This window comes from Zootoca vivipara, chromosome 11, assembly GCF_965207765.1.
Source record: "Zootoca vivipara chromosome 11, rZooViv2.hap1.1, whole genome shotgun sequence".
In the NCBI taxonomy this organism is placed as follows: Eukaryota; Metazoa; Chordata; class Lepidosauria; order Squamata; family Lacertidae; genus Zootoca; species Zootoca vivipara.
Genome location: NC_142594.1, coordinates 21,639,991 through 21,662,337, shown reverse-complemented (window position 1 = coordinate 21,662,337; position 22,347 = coordinate 21,639,991). Strand labels below are relative to the sequence as shown.

General features: G+C 42.7%; 1 protein-coding gene across 8 annotated transcripts in view; it reads left to right on the top strand.

The window, feature by feature from the left end:
- The window catches only part of CREB5 (cAMP responsive element binding protein 5), a 267,267-nt gene that overhangs the window by 232,409 nt on the left and 12,511 nt on the right, over positions 1–22,347 (top strand). For all 8 annotated transcript variants that reach the window (XM_035130003.3, XM_088654197.1, XM_035130002.3 and 5 more), the window contains 2 exons: positions 13,969–14,286; positions 21,489–21,716. In XM_035130003.3, the coding sequence (XP_034985894.1) occupies positions 13,969–14,286; positions 21,489–21,716 (546 nt within the window). The remainder of the gene's footprint in view (positions 1–13,968; positions 14,287–21,488; positions 21,717–22,347) is intronic.

The following is a 22,347-nucleotide window of genomic DNA, read 5'->3' as shown; positions in this document are numbered from 1 at the left end:
TAAAGAAGGAGAGGAGTGGGGGCAATCCTGCAGACATCTCTTAAAAAGCCTGGGCCATTTACAGATGTAATGTCCCAGCAAAGTAAAGGCATTCAAATGATGTGGCTTCAGAGCAGACATTAGCAGCATTCACAAATACGGGGACGAAAACCCTGGTCATTTGTTTCCTCCTCACACAAGAGCGGGAAGAACCGGGGGCCCATCCTTCCGCCCTGCGCTCACATTGGCAGTATTTCAAACCCCATCCCATCCATGCATTGAGAGCAAGCCTGTGGAGGGAACTTATTGAGCATTGCACAATGTTCCAGGTCACATGAAGAGACTACACATCTCATCTGCAGCCATGTCCTCTTCCAAGGACCTCAGAAGGAAGAGGCTATGAAGAATGCTCCCCCTCAGGCAACTGCTAATTGCAAGGAAATGTAATGACTGAATAAGACCACAGACCCTCCAAGTGTTCCTATTTCCCAAGGACAGCCCCAGGTTTACAGAAGCCATCCCTGTTTCTCACTTGATCCCGGAATGTCCCGTTTTTCCTTGGGATGCTCCTAATTACATCTGGAAAATGTTGGAGGGTATGGCAGGACATCCCTGTTTTCATCGGAGAAATGTTGGAGGCATGGAGTTATGCGATCCCCAAGCACAGGAGATAAGTTTGAAGGCAGGAAGATTTTTTTTAATGTTTAATGTTTTATTTTATTTTAATATATGTTAGAAGCCGCCCAGAGTGGCTGCAGCAAGCCAGTCAGATGGGCGGGGTATAATTATTGTTGTTGTTTTTGTTGCGTTGTTTTTGTAATAATAATAATAATAATAATAATAATAATAATAATAATAATAATAATAATACCCCACTCATCTGGCCGGGCCTTTCCAGCCACTCTGGGTGGCTTCCAACAGAATATTGTTGTTGAATACGATACCCCTCTTTTCATTGGAGAAACATTGGAGGGTATGAGACTATATTCATTCATGTCATTAAATATCAACAAGGGAGATTTCTAAATGATAGGCAAGGATAGTGCCCTTGGGCACCCCAGTATCTACATATACCCAGGCCAGGCCAATGATGTCACCCTATAGGGTGCTTCTAGCCACCCTCAGAGTACCACCTTGTGAAGAAGGCAACCACTCTGCTCTTGCCTTGCAGCACAGTATGGCGAACACACCTGGGCATCCCTTGAGCCGTGGTCCCTTGCGTCGACTCTACCAAATGAGTTGGTATGCCAAAGCAATGTCTGCCTGGCACAGCCACTATGGAGCGACTGTTGCAATTGCTCCACGTGTGATGTGCATATTGCATATTTCACGAAGTGGCTCTGAGTCACACCTGGGAATAGGCCAGCTTTCTCTCTCTCTCTCTCTCTCTCTCTCCCGCTCTTGACTTAAAGAGGATCGCTGTGACAAAGTTTGAGAATATGCGCAGTGGAGTCATTAATGAATCCATTTTGAAAAGTCAGTGCCCTTCAATTAGCCTGAATGGAGGGAAGCAGATGGGATTCCTATCCCCGAGGGAGGCTATAGAAAGAGATCACAAGAAATACCACATTGGGCTGATTTATAGGAGTAATTATAAGCTTCATTTGCACAAAACTATTCAATGTGGCTGCAGTGAGAAAAATGAAGAATGTATGAAATGCTGTTGTTGTGTTTCCCAAATAATAATGGGATCGTGTGTCATATAGAGTCTCAATTCTAAATAATTTAGAAGAAAAATCCGGGGGGGGGGATGAGCCTCAGACCCAACAAGGGTGAGCAAAACAGCCAGCCTTCAGGATATCTTCATTAAAACTCTTTAGTAGAAATGCCCGTTTTGTGCTCAAACCTATTCCTGCTGCAGAGGCGTTTTCTAATTCTATCTGTAAAAAAGTTTGCTGGGATATGAGTTTAAAAGCAGATTTTCATATGAAACACGTGTGTGCAAGTAACAGCGGAGATCTAAAACGAATAAAACGATAGGCATAGCCATGGAGATTGCTGTTCCGATTCCAACTAGAGCCGTTCTGATATGTGCTTGTGCCATGCCATTTGAAAGAAAAGAAACACTTACCGTAGTTATATCAGTAGAAATATGAAGGTCTAAATTAGAAATTTGTGGGTTTGTGTGTGATGAAGAAGGCATTTCTTCTTAAGAGCAGAAGCAAGAAAGGCAACATCTTCTCACCCAAAGCAACTGAAATATGCACAAATGCACGCCAGAATCCAAAGCACAGTCTGCTTCTAAAATCTTCCTATGCCAATTGTTTTGATAAAAAAAAGAGAAAGGCAACACAAAGCAAATACAATTAGTAATAAAATTGTGGAGGAAAAGGTTGCATGAGTTTTTGTGGCTTCTATCGGATAGTGGTGTCGTTTCTGATTTAATGGGTGGTGTAACTTCCTATGGTCATGCCTTCTTGGAATTTTTTTAGAGTTCTAAAAGTTTTGTTTCACTTTTAATTTAAAACTTCCCAAAAAAGACTAATCAAGAGGATATACCAAAAAAAGGCACTTCCAACTGCCATACATAAAACACAGTCCTATAAAGACTTGTCTTTTCAACCAGGCTTTCTCCGACTCATAATTTTGGTCTTTGTTTTTACTGAATTCCCGTTTTTAACCTGTTTCTTATAATACTGCTTGACTAGTTTTTATACTGTGTCTCTGTTTTGATGCTACTTGTATTTTATTTTTTTCTATTTTTATGCAGCTTGGATTTTTAAAAAAAAATTAAGCAGTTGAAAAAATATTTTTAAATAAAATAAAGAAATAAAAAACACACAAACATTCCAATGCATTCCACTGCTGCAGATCACAACAGCATGGGGAAATTCATCGAGTCTCATACTTAATGAGCTATGAAAAGAAAGTCGCTACCCAAAACCAATGTCCCACCATTTCAATCCACTTTCGCTTTCACACAGTGTTTTTTGTATTCATTCTTCAATCAACGTTCTTCATCTCCGAAGGGGGCATCTTCCTGTTTTCTTCTGAGATATTTTTTTTAAAGTGAGAAACACAGTAAAGCAACTTATCTGCCCATTATGGGTAGACTGCATATCATAATTATAGCACTGGGTCATGCTAGGATAAGGGAGGCGATAATATAAAAGGCTTTTAAAAATCAAATGCAAATTCTGAAAGAAAATATGTTATTTCCTAAATGCTTACCTTTTATCTCTTTTTAAAGTTAGCTCACAGTGGAGCATGAGACTCTTAATCACAGGAGATTTTTGCATTGCAGGAGTAGGACTAGATGTCCCTTGCAATCCCTTCCAACTCTAAAATTCTATTATTCTGTTATTCTAAGTCCTTTCACCCATGTGTGTTTGAAAGGGAGGAATTAAGGGTATGAATGGGGAGGGGTGATGAAAATGAATAACATAGTGAAAGTAAAATAACTTATATTAAGGGAAATTGCTTGCAAACGCATGTGCATTGGTCAAAACTCCATAGAAAACTGTGTTTCTGAGGAGAAATTTGCACTGCACCATGAGGGTTATGTTTTTAAAAACGAAAGTTGCTGTGTAAATGTGAAGAACTGAATATTAAGAGTAGAAAAATTCTGCGTAGGTTTTGAGAAATATAGACATCACTAGAATTTCAGGATGGTTTTATCTTATTTGTAGATTTTTAATTTTAAAATTGAATTTTAACATTATATTAATCCGCGTTTTAACTGAATTGTTTCTTTTATACTTGTGTTGATGTTATTTGTTGTTAGCCGCCCTGAGCCCGGTCTTGACTGGGAAGGGCGGGGTATAAATAAAAATTATTATTATTATTATTATTATTAGAAGTCTGCCCCCCAAAGCACAGAAAATTCACTTGTTGCCTTCCGTAGTAAGGCTCTTTCGCACCAAAAGCTGCAATTGGCATGCACTGTCAGAGCAACAGGGCTGAAAAATGCTCCCGGTCCTCAATTTTCCTGAAACCAGCACAGCTTGACTGCACCTTTAAGCCCTGCGCTGATAAGTAGGTGGACTGAGCAAATTAATAAACAGCTCTCTTTGCTGCCAACTGGAGCACCATCAAAACATGGGATAAATTATCTCTCCTGGCTTTAACCACAGGAGGGAAAATAACTAGAAAAGATGTAGTCACCTTGACCCGCTTGTCTGTCTGAACCCAGCCCCACCACCACTGAGTTTGCCTCTCCCACAACCTGCCTTCTACACATTGGCAGTCTTCCAAGGAGAAGTAGCTGTACGAGAAGAACTTATTTCATTTGCCCAGGCTGATAGCAGATAAGCTCCTAGACTGTGGTAAGATGCAAGCATTCTGTGGGAAAGGGAGATCATCTGTTCCACCGGCGAGGCGCGTTCAGATCCGAGGTTGCCACAGCTTAAGCCCGCAAGATACTTGTTAAAATGAATGGGGTGTGTGATGTGGTTTGCTAGCTTAATAGTGCAGTGTCTGCTTTCTCCAGTGGTATCTCTGCTTAATGCCAAACAGCTTTAGGGCTGCTCTGATAGGGTTTCTCACACACACACACCAGACAAGAAAATGTGAACTGTTCCCTGTGTCTGTATAGCCGTGATCTCCAAATAATATGCAGAGCTGTTGCAAGTTTTCCTGGCAGTGGGTATAGCGAAATTGTATACAAAGATCTAAGGAAGGGTCACCTAGAGCTGGGTTTCCCAAACTTGGGTCTCCAGCTGTTTTTGGACTACAACTCCCATCACCCCTAGCTGGCAGGACCAGTGGTCAAGGATGATGGGAGTTGTAGTCTAAAAACAGCTTGAGATCCAAGTTTGGGAAACCCTGACCTAGAGCCACGTGTAATACCTGTCCTGAACAAAGACTGACCTATGCTCCGTCAGCACCTGTATGTACCTCACATTTGCAGTTTTCCCCATTCAGTTTTGTTAAATTTGGGCTTGTCCTTCATTCACTGTCTTTGGGCTACTAGCCGTATCCCAGCACCATCCTCCTTTCTTTCAGGATTGTGGTCCTGTTCTTTAGCAGTGAGAAAGGAGGAAAGATCTAGACTCATTAAGACCCATACGAACGTCACCATTAAGTTCAGTGGCCTGCGGCCTACACCAACAAATTATTTTGTTTTGTTTTGTTCAAGTGGGTGCAAAATCCACTTATTTTCTTCTTTCCCCCCCTCACCCTGCACAGTTTGAAAGAGGTGAAGCTACTAAGGTGAAGCCTAGCAGCTTTTAAGAAGACGAGCTTCTAATAAGACAACAAATTGGGTGTTTTTGTAGATATTACTGCTGAAAATCTGTGCCAGCCAGTTAATGGCGTCCATTTTGTTACTACGAGGTATGCCCATTAAAGAAGGAGACTCTCTGGTCTTTCAGGGTTTACAAGTTTCCATCTCCACTCGCAGCACTGAATGACATATTAATTTCCCCCAACGTGAGTATGGTTTTTGCTTGGACTGGGTGGATGATGCCTCCTTGATAGAATCCTGCCAATTTCGGTCAGAAATTCCACCCACACCGTGTTGCATTGCGGGCTGAGCAACACCCCACCCATAGAACCAAATCCCTCACATTGGCTCTCCACTCCGACTCCCATCCAGATCAGCCCAGCAGTTCAGGTCATTGTTCCAACTGCTGTATGTCTCAGTGTTGGAGAACAGAAGGGGCACAAGCCTGGGACTAATTACAAAGATTAGCAAATTAGCATTGTCTAAACTAAGACATAGACCTTGATGTGGATTTTTGGAACAGCCATCCCCCTCTTGAAATCATTAGGCGTTTTCTGTTCAGAAAAGAATGCAGCTCCTTACATGTCATCATCATAAACAGCTCTATCCGTTTCTGAAATGTCATCGTTAAATATCTTCAGTTCTGTTGCTGGATAGAGATGAATTATATTCAGCTTATTTTTTTACAAATCTTGAGTGGAATGCTGGTTTACAAAAAGCAGCTTCATCTTGTCGGCCTCTAAAGGGTTTGGTGGAGAAGCACGGGATAAGATTCATTCCTGTGCTTCTTCTGTCTCTCAGTCATCTTAAAAGGCAATGAAATATCAATATAAATGCATTTCTTTATTTACTTATCGAAACGTTTCTTCCCACAGAAAATATCCACATGGTAGCTAGCACCCATTACATGATTTTTTTTAAGTAAAAAAGTCCCAAACACACAGCACGATCTAAATGTCAAAAATCATCAGCAGTCCATCGAAACATTGGATAATATCAGTAAATAAATATAAATCTACACCTGCACATTCCCAAAGCTTGATGGAATACCACTGCGTTAGCAAGCCACCTAAAAGATTATGGGAGAATGTGTGATGCATGTGCTTCAGTTCAATCCTGTTAGGGCCACCACTGACAAAAGCCTATCACTGTATATAGAATCATAAGAGTTGGAAGGGACCCTGAGGATCATCTAGTCCAACCCCCTGCAATGCAGGAATAGGCAGCTGTACCTTATGGGGAATTGAACCTGCAACCCTGGCGTTATCAACACCATGCTCTAACCAACTGAGCTAACCAACACCAGACCATGCGTTTATTATTATTTATTTCACAAAATAATGGCGGCTTGGTTGTAGAAAACCTCAAGGGAAATTCACAACCGTACTTTAAAAGGTACAAAAGTTAAACTACTAAAAGAGGTGAATTTAAATGTACCAGTAGTCGTCTACCGCCTAGCTTGCCCTGGTAATCTTGCTGCACATGCAAATGTTTTTGTAATGCAATTTCAAGTTTCTTTGCCGTGGATTATCTCGCTAAAACCTGGGGGCAGAAGATGTTGCATGGTTTCATTATACATAACCCGCCCTGGGACTCCGTGTTAAAGCCTGGGCAATAGATTTCTATAAATACATATACAGTGGTACCTCCACTTACAAATTTAATGCGTTCCAAACGCACATTCGTAAGTCGAAGAAAATTGTAAGTTGAATCCCATTGGAATGCATTGGGAGAAAAAAGTCGTAAGTCGAAGCAACCCTATCTAAAAATTCGTAAGTCGAAAAAATCCTATCTAAACCGCATCCAAGATGGCGGACGGAGCTCCGTTCGTAAGTCGAAACATTTGTAAGTCGAGTCATTCGTAAGTTGAGGTACCACTGTATTTATTTAGTTGTGCGCGTGAGGAAATGTGAGTAGGCTCGGGGGAACCCAAGGTTTATTTAAGTGCAAATCTTTTGCTTTAAAAAACAAAACCCTTACATGGAGGACCTCTAAAAACAGTTATGTGAGCTTTGAGCATGTTCTGTTGCTTCCAAATATTGCCTGGCCGTTGCCAGGGGGTGGGCGGGAATGTGTAGATGGGAAGCTGGAATGGAGTATCATGGAAAAGGGCACTGCTGCCTAGAGCAGTAAAGAACATTGCAGATCTCACTTGAAATATGAATTAGAACACGCATCCCCAAACTTCAGCCCTCCAGATGTTTTGGACTACACTTCCCATCATCCCTGACCACTGGTCCTGTTATCTAGGGATCATGGGAGTTGTAGGCCAAAACATCTGAAGGGCCGCAGTTTGGGGATGCCTGAATTAGAATCTAAGTAGCACTTGGCAGTATCTAAGACATTTTGCCTACATTATTCCAGTAATGCACATAAGATAATTTGATATTGCAGTGTCCATGTTGCGAGTGTTGCGGTGTCACTCTATTTTGCAAAGCTTTCAGTTTTTTAAAGGTCTTAAGTGCCTATTCTTAAAGGCAGAAGAATAAAAAATGTTTCCTCAAATACTTCTCATTCATGGCAAGAGCACGGTGTGTGTCTGATAAATGTTTTGCAGGGGCTCCGTAACACTCCTGTCAATGCAGAGCTGACCTAAGCATGGAGTTAAAGAGGGGCTGGGCAGTTGCTGTTGCTGCTATGGGATGAGATGAGGTAGATAGCTGGTCTCTTACCAGAATTTGGATCCAGGGCAGCTGGCCCACCCTCCCATTGGGAAAAGTGAACAAGGAGCTTGTAAAGTACAGAGACCACGTACAAATGACCCCTATTGACAGAAACCAGCTGCACGTCCAGCTTCTCCCTGCCTCTCTTGATTTGCAATCTCAAATAAATAGACGTGGCTGAAGGGTCTGTGGAAAGAAAACAGAATAATGTATTCCACTGAGAATCCAATTCACAGCTTTTATAGTTGTGTGTGTGTGTGTGTGTGTGTGTGTGTGTGTGTGTGTGTGCATTTGGAGCTGGGTGTTCCTTCACACATTAAGGTCTTTTTCATCCCTGACACTTTGGGGAAAGGGGAAGAGAGCTTGGGGAGTGTGCAGTTTATAATGGCAAATGGCGCAGTTCACCATCAAAGTAGGATCATTTGGACAAACAGTGCGTGGGCACATCTACAGACTAATAGTCACCATTTATAAAAATTCTGGCAAATAGGGGTTTGTGGGAGTTTTATATTTGGGCAGAATAAACACTCTTTAATATAACGTTACTGGCCTTTTACCAGAATGGTGGTAGTTATCCAACCCTTTTCATGCCACAGATTTGGCTTTGAAAAAGAATGCCTCGCTTGAAAATGATTTAGATTGGTGTATTTTTCTATATCTTCCCTTGGTGAGTTTCGTCAGCTACCGCCACCAGCTATTTTATGGCTACGATAGAATTTGTGTTCACTTTTTTTAAAAAAATTGCCTAGTTGAAGAGATCCTCCGTTTCAGTGTACAGCAAAGAACAGTGTACAGTGTACAGCAAAGAACGCGGGCAGCAGAGCTGGGAGTATTTTGGTTTTGATAATGGAGGTAAGGATGAATTAGAATTCCTTGATAAGTTGCTTGTTTTGCTTTTTGAGTGGCTGCAGTGCTTCTGTTTTTCAGCAAGTTAATTGGGGACCGATAACCTAATTTATGGCGCAGTTGTCCAAAGTAAAGACACCAGATCTATAAAACAAGTGGGTTTTGTTTTGTTTTTTTGCTTTGCTTTGCTTTTTGGCTGAGAGAGTTCTTGCACATCATCATCATGGCCAGGTTGACCGACCTGTGTGCCCAAATTGGATTCCCGGCGTAATGGGAAAGGATGGATGTAAAACTCAATTAGTCCTATTGACTTAAATAGAGACTAGCTTAACTACCGTGTTTCTCACATTTTAAGACGTCCCTATAAAATAAGACATGGCATGATTTTCTGGAGGCAATAAAATATAAGGCATCCCCCCAAAATAAGACATGCTGAGTGGGAGCAGTGGTGGGAGCAGGTCTGCATGGCGGTTTTGCAGCGTGCGCCTCGCCGAGCGCTGCTGTTTCTCCCGGGTCCCGCTCAGTCGGGACTCTGCGCGGTGAGCACTACTGTCCTTGCCGGCTCCCGCTGAGTCGGGGCTCTGCACAGCGCACGCAGCTGTCTTTGCCGGCTCTTTCTTGAATGAATCCCCCACCCCGAATTCGACCAAGCCCAGAACAGCCTGCCAATCACACCAACGAGCAACCGACGTCGCTTGCTCCCAGCAGTCGTGAAGGGGCGGGGCTCCGCTTGTGAGCAGGCCGGGGGGAGGGTGAGAGCAGAAGCGGCCATTGGGTGAGAGGCGTTTCGCGCCTGAAATGGCCGCCGCCGCCGAACAATGGACGAGCCTATGGCAGGAGCAGGGCCCACCGCGGTCGGTCCTGTCGCCATGGGTGGGGAAAACGAGGCTGAAAGCCGGCAAGGCCCCGCAGACCGGGCCGACGGAGAGTCGCGGCCCAACCTGTTGGACACTTGCGGGGTGTGCGGCCAGAACATCCAGAGCCGGCGGCCCAAGCTGCTGCCGTGCCTCCACTCGTTCTGCGTGCGCTGCCTACCCCCTCCGCATCGCTACCTCATGCTGCCGCCTTCCGCTGCACCTTCGCCGGGCGCTGGCGGCCCCAAAGACCCGCCGCTGCCTCCGCCGCCGCCTTTGCTTCAGCCTTCCCCGGCCCCCTCGTTGCCCGTCGCCACTCCGCCCTCGCCGCTGCACTGCAACCCGGGTAAGGAAGCCCGCGCGGCGGCCGTGTCACGACTGGGGGGTGAGGAGGAGAAGGGCTCGTAGTTATCTCAGAGAGGGAGAGCCCCGACCCAGCGGGAGCCGGCAAGGGCAGCAGCGCGTGCCGCACCGAGCCCGACCCAGCAAAACTCTGAAAGCTTAAAAAATTAAAAAGCTTAACAAAAAAAATAAGACATCCCCTGAAAATAAGCCATGGCGGGTTTTTTTGGAGTAAAAATAAATATAAGACATGACTTAAAATGTGAGAAACACGGTAGGTCGGTCAGTTCTGGATTAGCCAGAAGTAACTGTTCCAGGGAGATCACCACCACAGTGCCTGAAGAACCCTTCAGATGGAAATGAGTCTGTTCATGCTGGTCTCTGTATATGCTGTGTGAAATATAGTACATTTAAATACAGGGGGCAAGAACCTGAAGCCATCCAGGTGCTATTGTTAGACTCCCAAGCTGCCACCAGCTCAGCCACCATAGCCAAGTCAGGCTTGGTGGGCATTTTCATCATCATCAAACCTTTTATTGGCATCGCGTACAAACATCCAAAACAAATCAATACAGAATTACCACTTCCCTAGTGGCACAAAACATTTGCTAAAAGAAAGGAGGCAGAGCAATCTATCTTGGGTGGGCATTTCAGTGCAACAACATCTGGAGGGCCACAGTCCCTCATCCCTGTTTAAATGGATGAAATCTCAATATTGTATTGCTTGCATTGGATTCCTGAGTTACACATACAGCGGTACCTCGACTTACGAACAACTCGACAACCGAATTTTTCGACTTACGAATGGGGGAAATGGCCGCGCGCTTACGAATGTCTCGACATCCGGGGGGGGGGAACCGTGGCTGTTGCAGATAGGAATTTTTCAACTTACGAATTTTTGGATAGGGTTGTTTCGACTTACGAATTTTCCCATTTCCAATGCATTCCTATGGGAAATCGCATTTCCAATGGCGTTTTTCGACTTGCGAATTTTTCGACTTACAAAGGTGCCTTCGGAACGGATTAAATTCGTAAGTCGAGGCACCACTGTACTGAGAAACTAAGGTTACTAAAGTATTGGTGTCTGCCACCCTCCATATTTTCTTCTTTATTTGTCGTTGTTGTTGTTTTTCTGAACCTGAGGGGGCGTGCAGCAATCTTGAGTGGGTGGAATGTTGCATTTGGTCTGTTCACCAACAAAAGCTTTCCTGATCCTGGGCCAATAGCAGCCTTACCTCCTCTGCCTCCTGACATCTCCCCTCCATGTCTCTCCTTGGCAAATGACATTTAAGTTGCGAGCCCTCTTAAAAAGAAATGTATGGCCATGTTCTGCGGATCACTGTGTGTATACGGGTTGTGTAGCAGTAGCTGAAGTCAATCCAGGGGAAAACGCTCTCTTTCCCCAAAAAAATTCCTAACAAGTGGAGAAAAAAATATGTTTCTCTGAAATAAGTGGTTGTTTGGCAAATGCCTTGCTGTTTTTGGATGGTTATTAGGTGAAAATGTGAGATACGCAAAGCGGATAAGGGGAATCTTGGTGTTGAAAATGAATGCAGGCTTTTGAACTTTGAACAGTGTACTTTATAGCAGAAGAAGCAGCTAAAGGTTATTTTAAGAATTGAGGTCTGCCTGTGATACTTTATCAACAGTTGTATCACATATTTTGTGTTCTTCTGGCTGCAGTCCAGAGGCCGGCCTGCATGTGGTGAATTCTTCACATTTAAAAGTCTGGTATGGAGGAATTCTTTCATCCGATGTGTACGGCAAAACTGAATGGAATGGATATCTGAAATCTGTTGATCACACGAACTGAAACAAAACAATCCTATTCCTGGAAAGAGGTCACTTTATGCCTCCGAACCAAAAGGCACTAGCTGTGTTGAGTTCAAAACAGGAGGTTGGTAGCATTGTTGCCTTTTCATTACTACGGAAGTTGATTATTCCACAATAAGTTAAGTGAAATCAAAGCTGCTGCACCCAAGCAGGTTGACACATTTATTTCACCTATATTAAAGCTGAAGAATTATCCCTAAGGTAAAATAAAAGATGAGGACCTCTTAGACTACAATGTGCATTTAATGTTTGGTTGCTCCAGCAAATATTTCAATATTCTCACCATTGTTTTTTTCCTTAATGCCAGCAATTAACCTTTTAGTCTGATGGAAACAGTTGCTGTTTTATTTGAGTGTGGCTGAGAACTTGTTACATTCCAGGCTCTTAGGTTCTGAAACAGAAAAGCACATCCTATTGTTCAGTCTCTGGCATTGTCAGACAAAAGCCACACCAGACATTTGGAGGAAACTGGATGAGTGATTTGTGCTTCCTTCATCCCCACGCTTCCGAACTTTTTCCAAATAGGAGATATGCACGTCGACAGAGACACAAACCTCAAAAGGAGAACCTAGATATACTGGGTTTTAAAACAAATTTCATACCGGAGCATTCCAAGTTACCTAATGCATCAGAGGCCATTAAAAACCGATTAAACAGACAAACAAACAAATCAACACTCAATTTAAAACATGAGGTTTTCATGTTAGCACATCATGCCTTTAAAAATAATATATAAAAGCGTTCCCAATGGAACCTCAGCATAAACAAAGAAGGAAAAAGTAAGCGCACAGAATTACTAAAATATAAAAGAAAGAAACCTAGTGGGTTTTCTAAAAAGCTTTGGATGTGTTGAATCCTTGTTTAAATAGCATTTTGGATATTTTCCTCCTCTTTTTACGAATCAAGTATATTTGTGTGTAGATGAATGGTGACTTTTATTATTTAATACCAGGCATACAGGTAGTTGGTGCATATTTTTATTGTAATCATATACTAATTGATATTTATAGATTAGTGGCATTTTAAGAGCCTTTAAAAAGATTGTTGATTTTTCTTTCAGTGCTTTTGTGCCTCTGCTGTTTGAATTGGTATTGCAAGACACCTTGAAATAAATAATAGTTTTATTTTAAAGAACGGTATACGAAATGTCACAAAACAAATACAACTTTGATCCAGGGATCTAAGATGTTTCATCTGCTAGCAAAAAGAGCCTTTAACTTACTGAAGGGATATTCCCAACCTAGCGGAAGAGCACATTTTGAGAAAAAAATTATCCAGATCCGGAAAAGTTCTCCTATGAGCACAGCCCTTGAGCAAGTCCTTTTTATGAATCACAGTGGTTGATTTGCTGCAGTTTGTCTCTTCTTATTTGCCATGTTTCTAATAATGCAACACACATTTCACCAGCCTGGTGCCCACCAGATGCCAGTCGGGACTCTTCTCAACCCTGGGTGGCACCAGTGGGAATTGTAGTTCAAAACTTCTGGGGGGCACCAAGGCTTAACCTCCGGGTGGTGCAATGGGTCAATGCATCTGGCTGTTAACCAGAAGGTTGGTGGTTTGAGCCCACCCAGGGACAGCTGTGGGTAGGATTTCTGCATCGCAGGGGGTTGGACTAGATGACTCTTGGGAGCCCTTCCAACTCTACAATTCTCTGACTGAAGGCTATTATAACCAAGCTCTGTTGTGGTGCTGTAAGGCCCACCATCTGCCACCGGCGCTCATTTTTACCTCAGCTCACAGTTCCTTGGATTCAAATCTATGTTTATACTCAGGTTCCACTGAGCACTTTTTAACAAAACAATTCCTAAATCACCCTATGGTTGCATTAAATGGCTGTGTTTTAAATGTGAGAATATTGTATTGAATTATCTGTTTAAATTCCGTTTTCAGCATCCTATTCTCAAAACACTTGAGGAATAATTTGGTGTGGATCAGTTAATTTTTCTAGCACTTTTTTGAGTTTCTCCACTGCTTTTTGATGTCATTTTGGTTCTGCTTCCCTCAGGAATATTCACATTTCCCCCTTCAAATGAGATTCAAACAGGGCTACAGAGTGTTTAATTGTGGCTGCGTTTTTGTCAGTTAACAAAACCGACAACAGTTGTGACAAATCTTAGCCGCGCATAATCTTTTTTGAATAGTTTTCTTATGATTTTAATTGCTGTATTTTGCCACGTTGCTTTGAGACCTTTCTTTTGTAGACAGCGGCCGACATATGCAAAGAATGAATAGGATGTCTCCTCGCCAGTGGACTGACTTTATAAACAAACTTTCTTTGTTGCAGAGGTTGAAGGCGGCGTTGTCTCATCATCCTGCAGGGATGTCAAATGGAAATATGAACAGCATGGGCCATATGATGGAGATGATGAGCTCCCGGCAGGACCAGACAGCGCACCACCATATGCACACACATCCGCATCAGCACCAGACGCTTCCACCTCATCACCCGTATCCACACCAGCACCAGCACCCAGCACACCACCCTCAAACGCATCACCAGCAGAACCACCCGCACCACCACTCCCATGCTCACCTTCATGCGCACCCAGCGCATCATCAGACCTCGCCACATCCACCCCTGCACACAGGCGGGCAAGCACAGGTAGAACTTCCTCAAAATATATTCTGCCATATAAATTCGGGTTTTAAATCAAATGTTCGCATTGTCTTTTATGTTGGTTTTGATTTTCTCCAGCTCTTTCTGTATACTCATTGGCAGGGCCGGATTGAGGTTTGATGAGGCCCTAAGCCAGGCATCCCCAAACTGCGGCCCTCCAGATGTTTTGGCCTACAACTCCCATGATCCCTAACTAACAGGAACAGTGGTTAGGGATGATGGGAATTGTAGTCCAAAACATCTGGAGGGCCAAAGATTGGGGATGCCTGCCCTAAGCTACTGAAGGTAATGGGGCCCTTCATTTGACCAGCTGTCCTTTGTCAACAACAAATTGTCGCTGTTTTTTGTGTTGAATATATGCTGTGTGGCATACCTATGACAAACTTAGTTGGTCTCTAAGGTGCTACCGGAAGGATTTTATTATTATTATTATTTTATTTTATTTATTTTTTTATATGCTGTTTGGTAATTTATGGACCTAATAGGTATCTAAAGCCATTTGCACATGTTGTCATACAACCAGTCAGTGCAGAATGTAGGCACCCTATATATAGAATTGAGCAAACCAGTGATATTTTAGGGAGCAGGCTAGCAGGCAGGGCCCATTACTTACATCATAGAAGCAAAACACTGTTGCTGTATGTAGGTTTTATTTTATTTCCTTTTTATCTTATATTTTGGAAATGTACATCCAGGTTTTTTTCCTTTAATTTTTTTTTGGGTGCCCCAAGAGAATGGGGCCCTAAGCTATAGCTTGTTTAGCTTGTTTAGCTATAGCTTGCTTAACTTATACGTAAATCCAGCACTGCTCATTGGCACCTTCACTTTATATCAAGGACTATTTGAAAAAAAAATCTGCATAAAGGTGGACATTGTACTTCAAAAAACCTAAAATGGGTTATGTTCGGGTAAAAGTTCAAACACGTTTCTAAATGTAGGTATCATTGCTTCCACCATTTGCCACCTTCCAAGAAGCTTGAATCAAATGTTCAGGTTAAAGAAGTCTACGGTTATGAATATATCTCAAGGCAGGTCCACACTTTATGCCGCAGGGCCCATTGTTGTGAGTTACAGCAGTATTTGCGTGGACAGGCGGAGTCCCCCTAAACCCCAGGTGACCCCTGAGCGGAATATTGACTCAAGACAACATGTTATGGGATTAAAATTGGCCACAACTTTATTAAAATTCAGATGTAGGAAGACCTTGGCTCAGGCATTGGGCGTTTTCCTTCCCCAGTCCCCAGCCAGGGATCTGGGGGACTTCAGGGTTATCCAGAATGTATGGGGGGTTGGGCTGGCTCTGGAGAACATTTGTTCAAGCAGAGAGAGCCCGTCCCTGTTCGCCACCACTGGAGGGAGAAACTCGATGTATGGCCAATGCCTCCCCCCAAGACCCCTTTAACGGGGGGGGGGGCTGATCTTGACGCCGCAAAGGGGGTGAGGTCACCACCTCACACACACACCTCTTTTAGGAAGATAGCCTGAAACCACCAAAGTTGTGACGTATTGCTACGGGAAAGGCAAAACCTGCCAATGCAGGAAAATTCCTTTCCGGTCCTTCAACAGCGACCCTGACATAGCAGCACCTGCGTACTTGTGGAAAAAAGGTACGCCTGCAAAAGAAAACTTCAGTTAGGGTGTGGAGGGTGGGAGAAGCTCTTGAGCCGACTGCTGCTTGCAGGTAAGATTCAAATTCTATTGTGTGAGCTGGACAGTCCCCCCCCTTACCTGGCCTGTCCCCTGGCAACAACTACCCAGGCGGGATTGGACGATTGGCTGGTGTAGGCGGAGATCCCAGGTATCCAGCCTGGAGAGATAGTGGCCAGATTCAAACTACCAGGTAGCCGCTCTGTGGTTCAGGGGGCTGCGCGCGACCACACAAAAATCACACACACCCCATTTAATGTGGGGAGCAGTCATTCCCATGGAGTATTCATGTGTTTGCTGCCATACACCAGCTGCAGAAGTGTCTGTCGCACAAGGTTTTCAGCTGTTCCAAGTGTATTGCTGCAAAATGTCTTGAAATAACTAGCCTTTCATGTGCGTTTTGGGGCAACATTTGCCCATGTGTGTGCCATGGTTGGTTTGTTTTATATACCATAGCAACCTACATGTCATTACTATAAACATTTAATGGATGTTACGGAGAATCAGTCATATAGGAAAACAACATATATATTTTTACTGTTGAGGGTTTTTTTTCAATCTCAGTGGGATAAAATTCACCAGGTTAATGCAATACCCAGAACAAAACTGAAACCAAGCTGAATATAATATTAAACATTAAAGTTAGATGTGAAACCATTGAGGAAGTTTGCATGAAGTTTTTTTGTCTAGAATGCCATCAAGATTTAAACACAGCAAGGAGCAAAGCTGATTATAATTATTATTTACTCACCCTTCATCCTAAAGTCCCTGGGCAGATTCCAACAATCTAAAATACAACATTAAAAAACCATTTAAAACAACCTGCAATCCTTTAAAAAAAATGTCCTGAGTATCAAAGGTGAAATTATACATTCTATATATCAGTTAGTCAATTTTATTGTATGTAACCAAAGGGCTTTACAATGGACAACAGAGAATAAAAGGGAAACTTTCATCTAAAATCATATAGCATAACCTGTATCAGTTAACAACATAAAGGAAATTTACATTAAAATTTAAGATTGGAGTGCATTCACACAGGGGGAAAATCAGCAGATAGTGTGTAATATCTTCTACCTGAGGAGATCCATATATACATTTGCGAGCCATATGCAGAATTCCTCTAAATTTGCCAAGGGCACTGTTGGAATCTTAGTTCTACAAAGGCCCTGCATAGTTGTGGGAAGGTCAGAGTCTCAAGGTAACGGGGCCTTGAGTGATTGGTCTTAATTTGGGGGTACCAAGTAGAGTAACAGGTAGCAATGATGGATGCTCTGTCTTGGTTGGCATCCTGATCAAAAATCCAATTTCTAAGATCACGTGTGCTAAAAAACACACACATATGTTACAGGATAGTGACAAATGGTGCCAAGGTGAAAAGTTGTGGAACTCTAGAAGGATAATAAGTAATACCAGAGAAAGAAGAAAGTGACGTCATTAAGAAATGGATCTGACTTTCTCATTGCTTGGAATGCAATGTTTGACCCCCTAGAAGTTTGAAGGAAGTGTATATACAAGATGGACACTAACTAACAAAAGAAGCAGTGCACAAATAATTGAGATGGGCATAGCCAGTTGTCATTTGTGATTTAAAAAATATATGCATTGGCCCTTAAGTAGAGACTCTTGTGTATGAAAAGAGATGGTGGTGAAGGAATACTGCCAGCTTTGACAGTACTGATCTACGCTTTCAGGGAGGAACAGTTGAGATGCCTGGAATCAGTTCTTCCATTCCTCAGAAGAGGTACTCAACAATGCAATGCTCAACAGTACTAAGAGTTTGTACATGCGGTCCTGATTTAGGTAAAAGCTTGCATGTGCAGCCCTCAACTAGATGCAGGGCTTTTCCACCCGTGCAACACATGGAACTTGGATCAGGAAAGGCAATCCATTCACACACAGGCCCTCCTGCCATATGCAGATTGCCTTTGCCAGGTTATAGCAGTTGTGCGGAAGTTCATCTTGCACCCATGAATAAAATTCCATTTCCATGGTGTTTAATTCTAGGTGTATGTATCTAGGATTGGTGCCTTGGGAGAATTGGGTACAGTCCTTCAACCGCCCGTTCAGAAATAATTGTTACCAAACTCCAAGATAATTGCATCTTCTTTCTAAACAGATAAATATTTAATATTTGCACATGGAAGGATGAAACAACAGACAATGGCTGTTGCCAAAACTCACAAAGAGCAGAGTAGTCTCACGGGCTTTAGTAGAAATTGTTCCATTTCTGCAGGACATGTAAAAAAGCTATTTGTTCAAAAAACATTGTGTGGTGCTGCTTGGAGGATGGGTGGAGATTTTAAGATCTATAGGTCAGGTAGTTCCCTGGACAACGGAACAGTTTGAATTCCTCATGGGAACACAAAAGCAATGACACTTTTTGAAGAGGGCATTGACTGGGATAAAAGATGGTTTGAGTGAGTAATAAACATAAGGTTATTGCTTTCAAAATCCATCTATAATTCCCCTCAGTATTGGCCTCTTTGGGGGGTCAGACTCCTTCAGCAGACACATTAATCTTATGGTACACTTTACTAATTATTAACCAACTCTTTCTATTGAACCAAATACTTAAGTTTCAAGGTTCATGTCAAAACCAACGCATGATCTGAATTGCTAGGAGCTACGCTCCCCTTTTTGCCATAACTTTGATTATTTTATGCCATGCCCCTGTATTAAATTTCAAAGTTTTCAACAGCCCTGCAGAACCTAATGAATTATGGGGTTGCTAAAATGAATGGCTAAAAATATAGCAGTAGGGTTATAAACAATTCGAGAGACATACAGGATCAGGGGTCAAGGCAAAGCCCAGCCAATTTAGCAGTTCCCTTTCTGTTCTGCTCTGTGCCGGCTGGCCTAATTCAGATATTTCACACATGTTTGGTTTTCATACTGAAATTTCTTTCAGATGAATTTCCAAGCAGAAGAACTTTGAGACAGCAAGGTTGTAATTTCCTGGACATAGCCGGTATTCAGCCCTTGCAAACAGCATCCGGGTGGGAATCGCTGAAATATCCGGGGAAATCACTAAAAAAAATCTCAACAACTTTGCCCCTCTGAAAAAGGTCAACCCTACATTACACCTTCTTGTGAATTATACACAGTCAGAAATGTGTTAACAAAAAAATTATATATGATGACATTCTGTGTCCTTTTTAATTGATTCCGCCACAATGCATAATCAAATGCATTCATGTGTTTCAAATGAGTCAGTAGCTCAAAAACCTGCAGTCTATGCACTTCCATGATCCTCTGTCATCACATGAGCACAAACAGTGTCATATTCCTATCAGCCTTTGGAGCATACACTAAATAATACATCTCTAAGGGCATTGGCATAGCCAGGCTGATGCGCTCAGAATATGTGTTGGAGAGATCTGTAAAGAACTCATCCATGTGTTGAACAAACTATGGAGTACATTTACCATGTCAGCGGGCAACACATTATGAGCTGGGGGTGTAATGTGGACTGAGATACAAGAGCTTCCCTTCTGTGGGAAGCTATCAGATGATTATTTCACATACCCTCCAAGTGTCCCAGGAAAGCCGGGACACCCCCTTTTTTTTTCTCGTGAGAGAACGGCGGCCATTTTGGGCACTGTGATCTCGTGCAATTTTGCACCGCAATTTCCCTCCAGAAAAAAAACAAACACTTCCCCACCCCACCCCCAGGACTGTGATCTTGCGCCTTGAAAAACACGTTTGGAGGCTCCATGCCCCCAAAATGTGCTTTTCGGGACGGGAATTGCAGCATGAAATCATGTGAGATCACAGCACCCAAAATGGCCGCCCTTCTCTTGCGTAAAAAATGGGTATGTAGTTTTCTGGTTTTTGCTTTCAATGTTTTGGAGGGTATGCTTCCAGCATATGCCAAACTTTGGACAGAACCGCTCTGGCCAAATTTCCTGCATGTTGTGTAAGGCGGTCTACCTTTTCCACAGTGAGGTACAAGAGCCCATGCCATCTTGGGATATTCAGGCCACAGAGGAACAAGAGGCTGAAAAGGAACACATTTTCACTCAAGCAAAACAACATTAAAGGAGTGGAAAGGGCTGTTGTGTATAAGAGAACCAACCTGAGAAGTAGAAACAGAATTTACAGCTTGAATTAAAAAGGGAGAAGGCAGAAAGGCTTGTGCAAAGATGTATGCGTCCTGCAATGTAAACAACAAACCTTTGATGGCTCAGAAGGTGTTGCTTGTGGCTTTTGATGTTAGGCTGACAGTTTAAAAGAGACCTTTGAGGCCTTTACGTTTCAGGTGTGTTGCCGTAGAGGCAACATACATATCCCTGCTGGAAGAGGCATCTGGCATTGCTCAACATAAACTTCTCAAGCCAGGATGATAGACACTGAGGACCAATTCACCGAATCCAGCAAGAAGGCTAAAATGTGAGGTGGATGGCATGGAGCCTGAGCTTGGGCATGCAAGGATATTTTCATTATAAAAGCAGTGATTGCCTTACTCATGGTCAAACAACTTGGATTTGCTACGCATGCTGCCGTTTGGCTTTTACTATTTGGAAACCAACCAGCAGCTGAAAGTTGTTGTTGTGTCACTGTAAAATCTTTGAGTCTAGGCACATTCACAAACTCAGAGGGCAAAAATGTTTGGCAATTCTTCACGACACTCCGGAAGGTTTTTGCAGGGATTGCTTACTTGAAAGGACCATGTCGTGCTGGTGCAAAGCTAGCAAGCCAAGAAAGCTAGTTCACTGGCCTAGAATTGTCCTCCCTGGTGTAGCACCCATGAACGGGCTGAGAGGGAAAGCATTTCCAATATGAAATCCATCATGTGGCTTATGAGGCGTTCCAGTTCCTCACAGAACTGTCACATTAATGGTTCTGAGAACATAATTTCTTTTTAGTTCCCATAAACTCATCAGTGAATCACCTCAGTTTCCCCCAAGAAAATGGAAAAGGGGGATAATGGGACACCCCTTAATTGCCCACTTGGTTCAAAGCCTGCTTCCATTTTAAGGTTTATTTATTTCTCCTAAATCCAAAGCACAGCAAATTAATGGGTTGTTACCTCAGGATAACTATCTGTGTAAACAAGACATGCAGTGCAAAGGAAAATTAGGAACAAAATTAAGGGTCCCAAGGCTCCTTCTATTTTGTGATTAATGCGAGTCACTGGTGTGATTTAGATGTTTCACATTTGAACTGACTGGCTTTTTTTTAACTGTTCTTGAAATGAAATGAAACATATATTTTTTAATACGATGGAGCAAACTAAAATAAAATAAAACATCCTCTCCGCTGCAATTCAAACAGGCCATTTTCCAAAACATCTTCCTGGTCCATGCAGGCTGTTAGCTGAAGAGTAATTTAAGGGCATCTGGTGGAATCTTTGAACTTCTGCCACTCTCATATCTTGCCAAAATGTCTGTATTCAAAGAACATATCCCGGTCGTTATTTTTTTTATATTACAGTTGATCTTTATTATTATTATTATTATTATTATTCCACAGTCAGCTTGCTATGGTGTCATCCCCTTACTGGCTACTTAATTAAGATCAGTCATGTTTCTCATTAGGTCTCAGCAGCAGCCCAGCAGATGCAGCCCACACAGACGATACAGCCGCCTCAGCCCACTGGGGGGCGCCGAAGGAGAGTGGTGGACGAAGACCCAGATGAGAGGCGGCGGAAATTTCTGGAACGAAACCGAGCAGCTGCCACACGCTGCAGACAGAAGAGGAAGGTCTGGGTGATGTCACTGGAAAAGAAAGCAGAGGAACTCACCCAGACAAACATGCAACTTCAGGTGCGGGCTGCTGTCTAGGACATGCCTAGGACACAGAGAGGCACTGTTTGCCTCGTGGGTCACTGCTGCAGCAGCAAGACCTTCTTGACTTAAACTGGTGCTGCTACACTTTAGGCTACTAGCGCAAACACAGAGAATCTGAACAATATCTATCTATCTATCTATCTATCTATCTATCTATCTATCTATCTATCTACCATCTATCTATCTGTCATCTACACACACACACACACACACACACACACACACACAGAAAGAAAGAAAGAAATATTAACCAAGAAGAGTGTCAAGATTTGGAAGCCAGTAGAAATTGGAGTTCTTGGTAAAGTCCAGAAATAAACAGAAAATTGCAAGAATTCGGGCCAGAAGAAAAATGGATTTCAAATATATATTCACAGGGTTTTATTTGTGTGATGAAGAGTTCAAATAGGAATCAATCCCAGTATAGTAGGCAACAGAGTGTACCTGTTTGAAGGCAAACAGACTTGGTTCACTCTGACCTGTGAATCTCTGCTGACGAAGAATTGTTGAAACAGGGCCTTGTCCTGATTTTTTACTGGAATTTATTTTTATTTGCCTACTATACTGGGATTGATTCCTATTTGAACTCTTCATCACACAAATATATTGT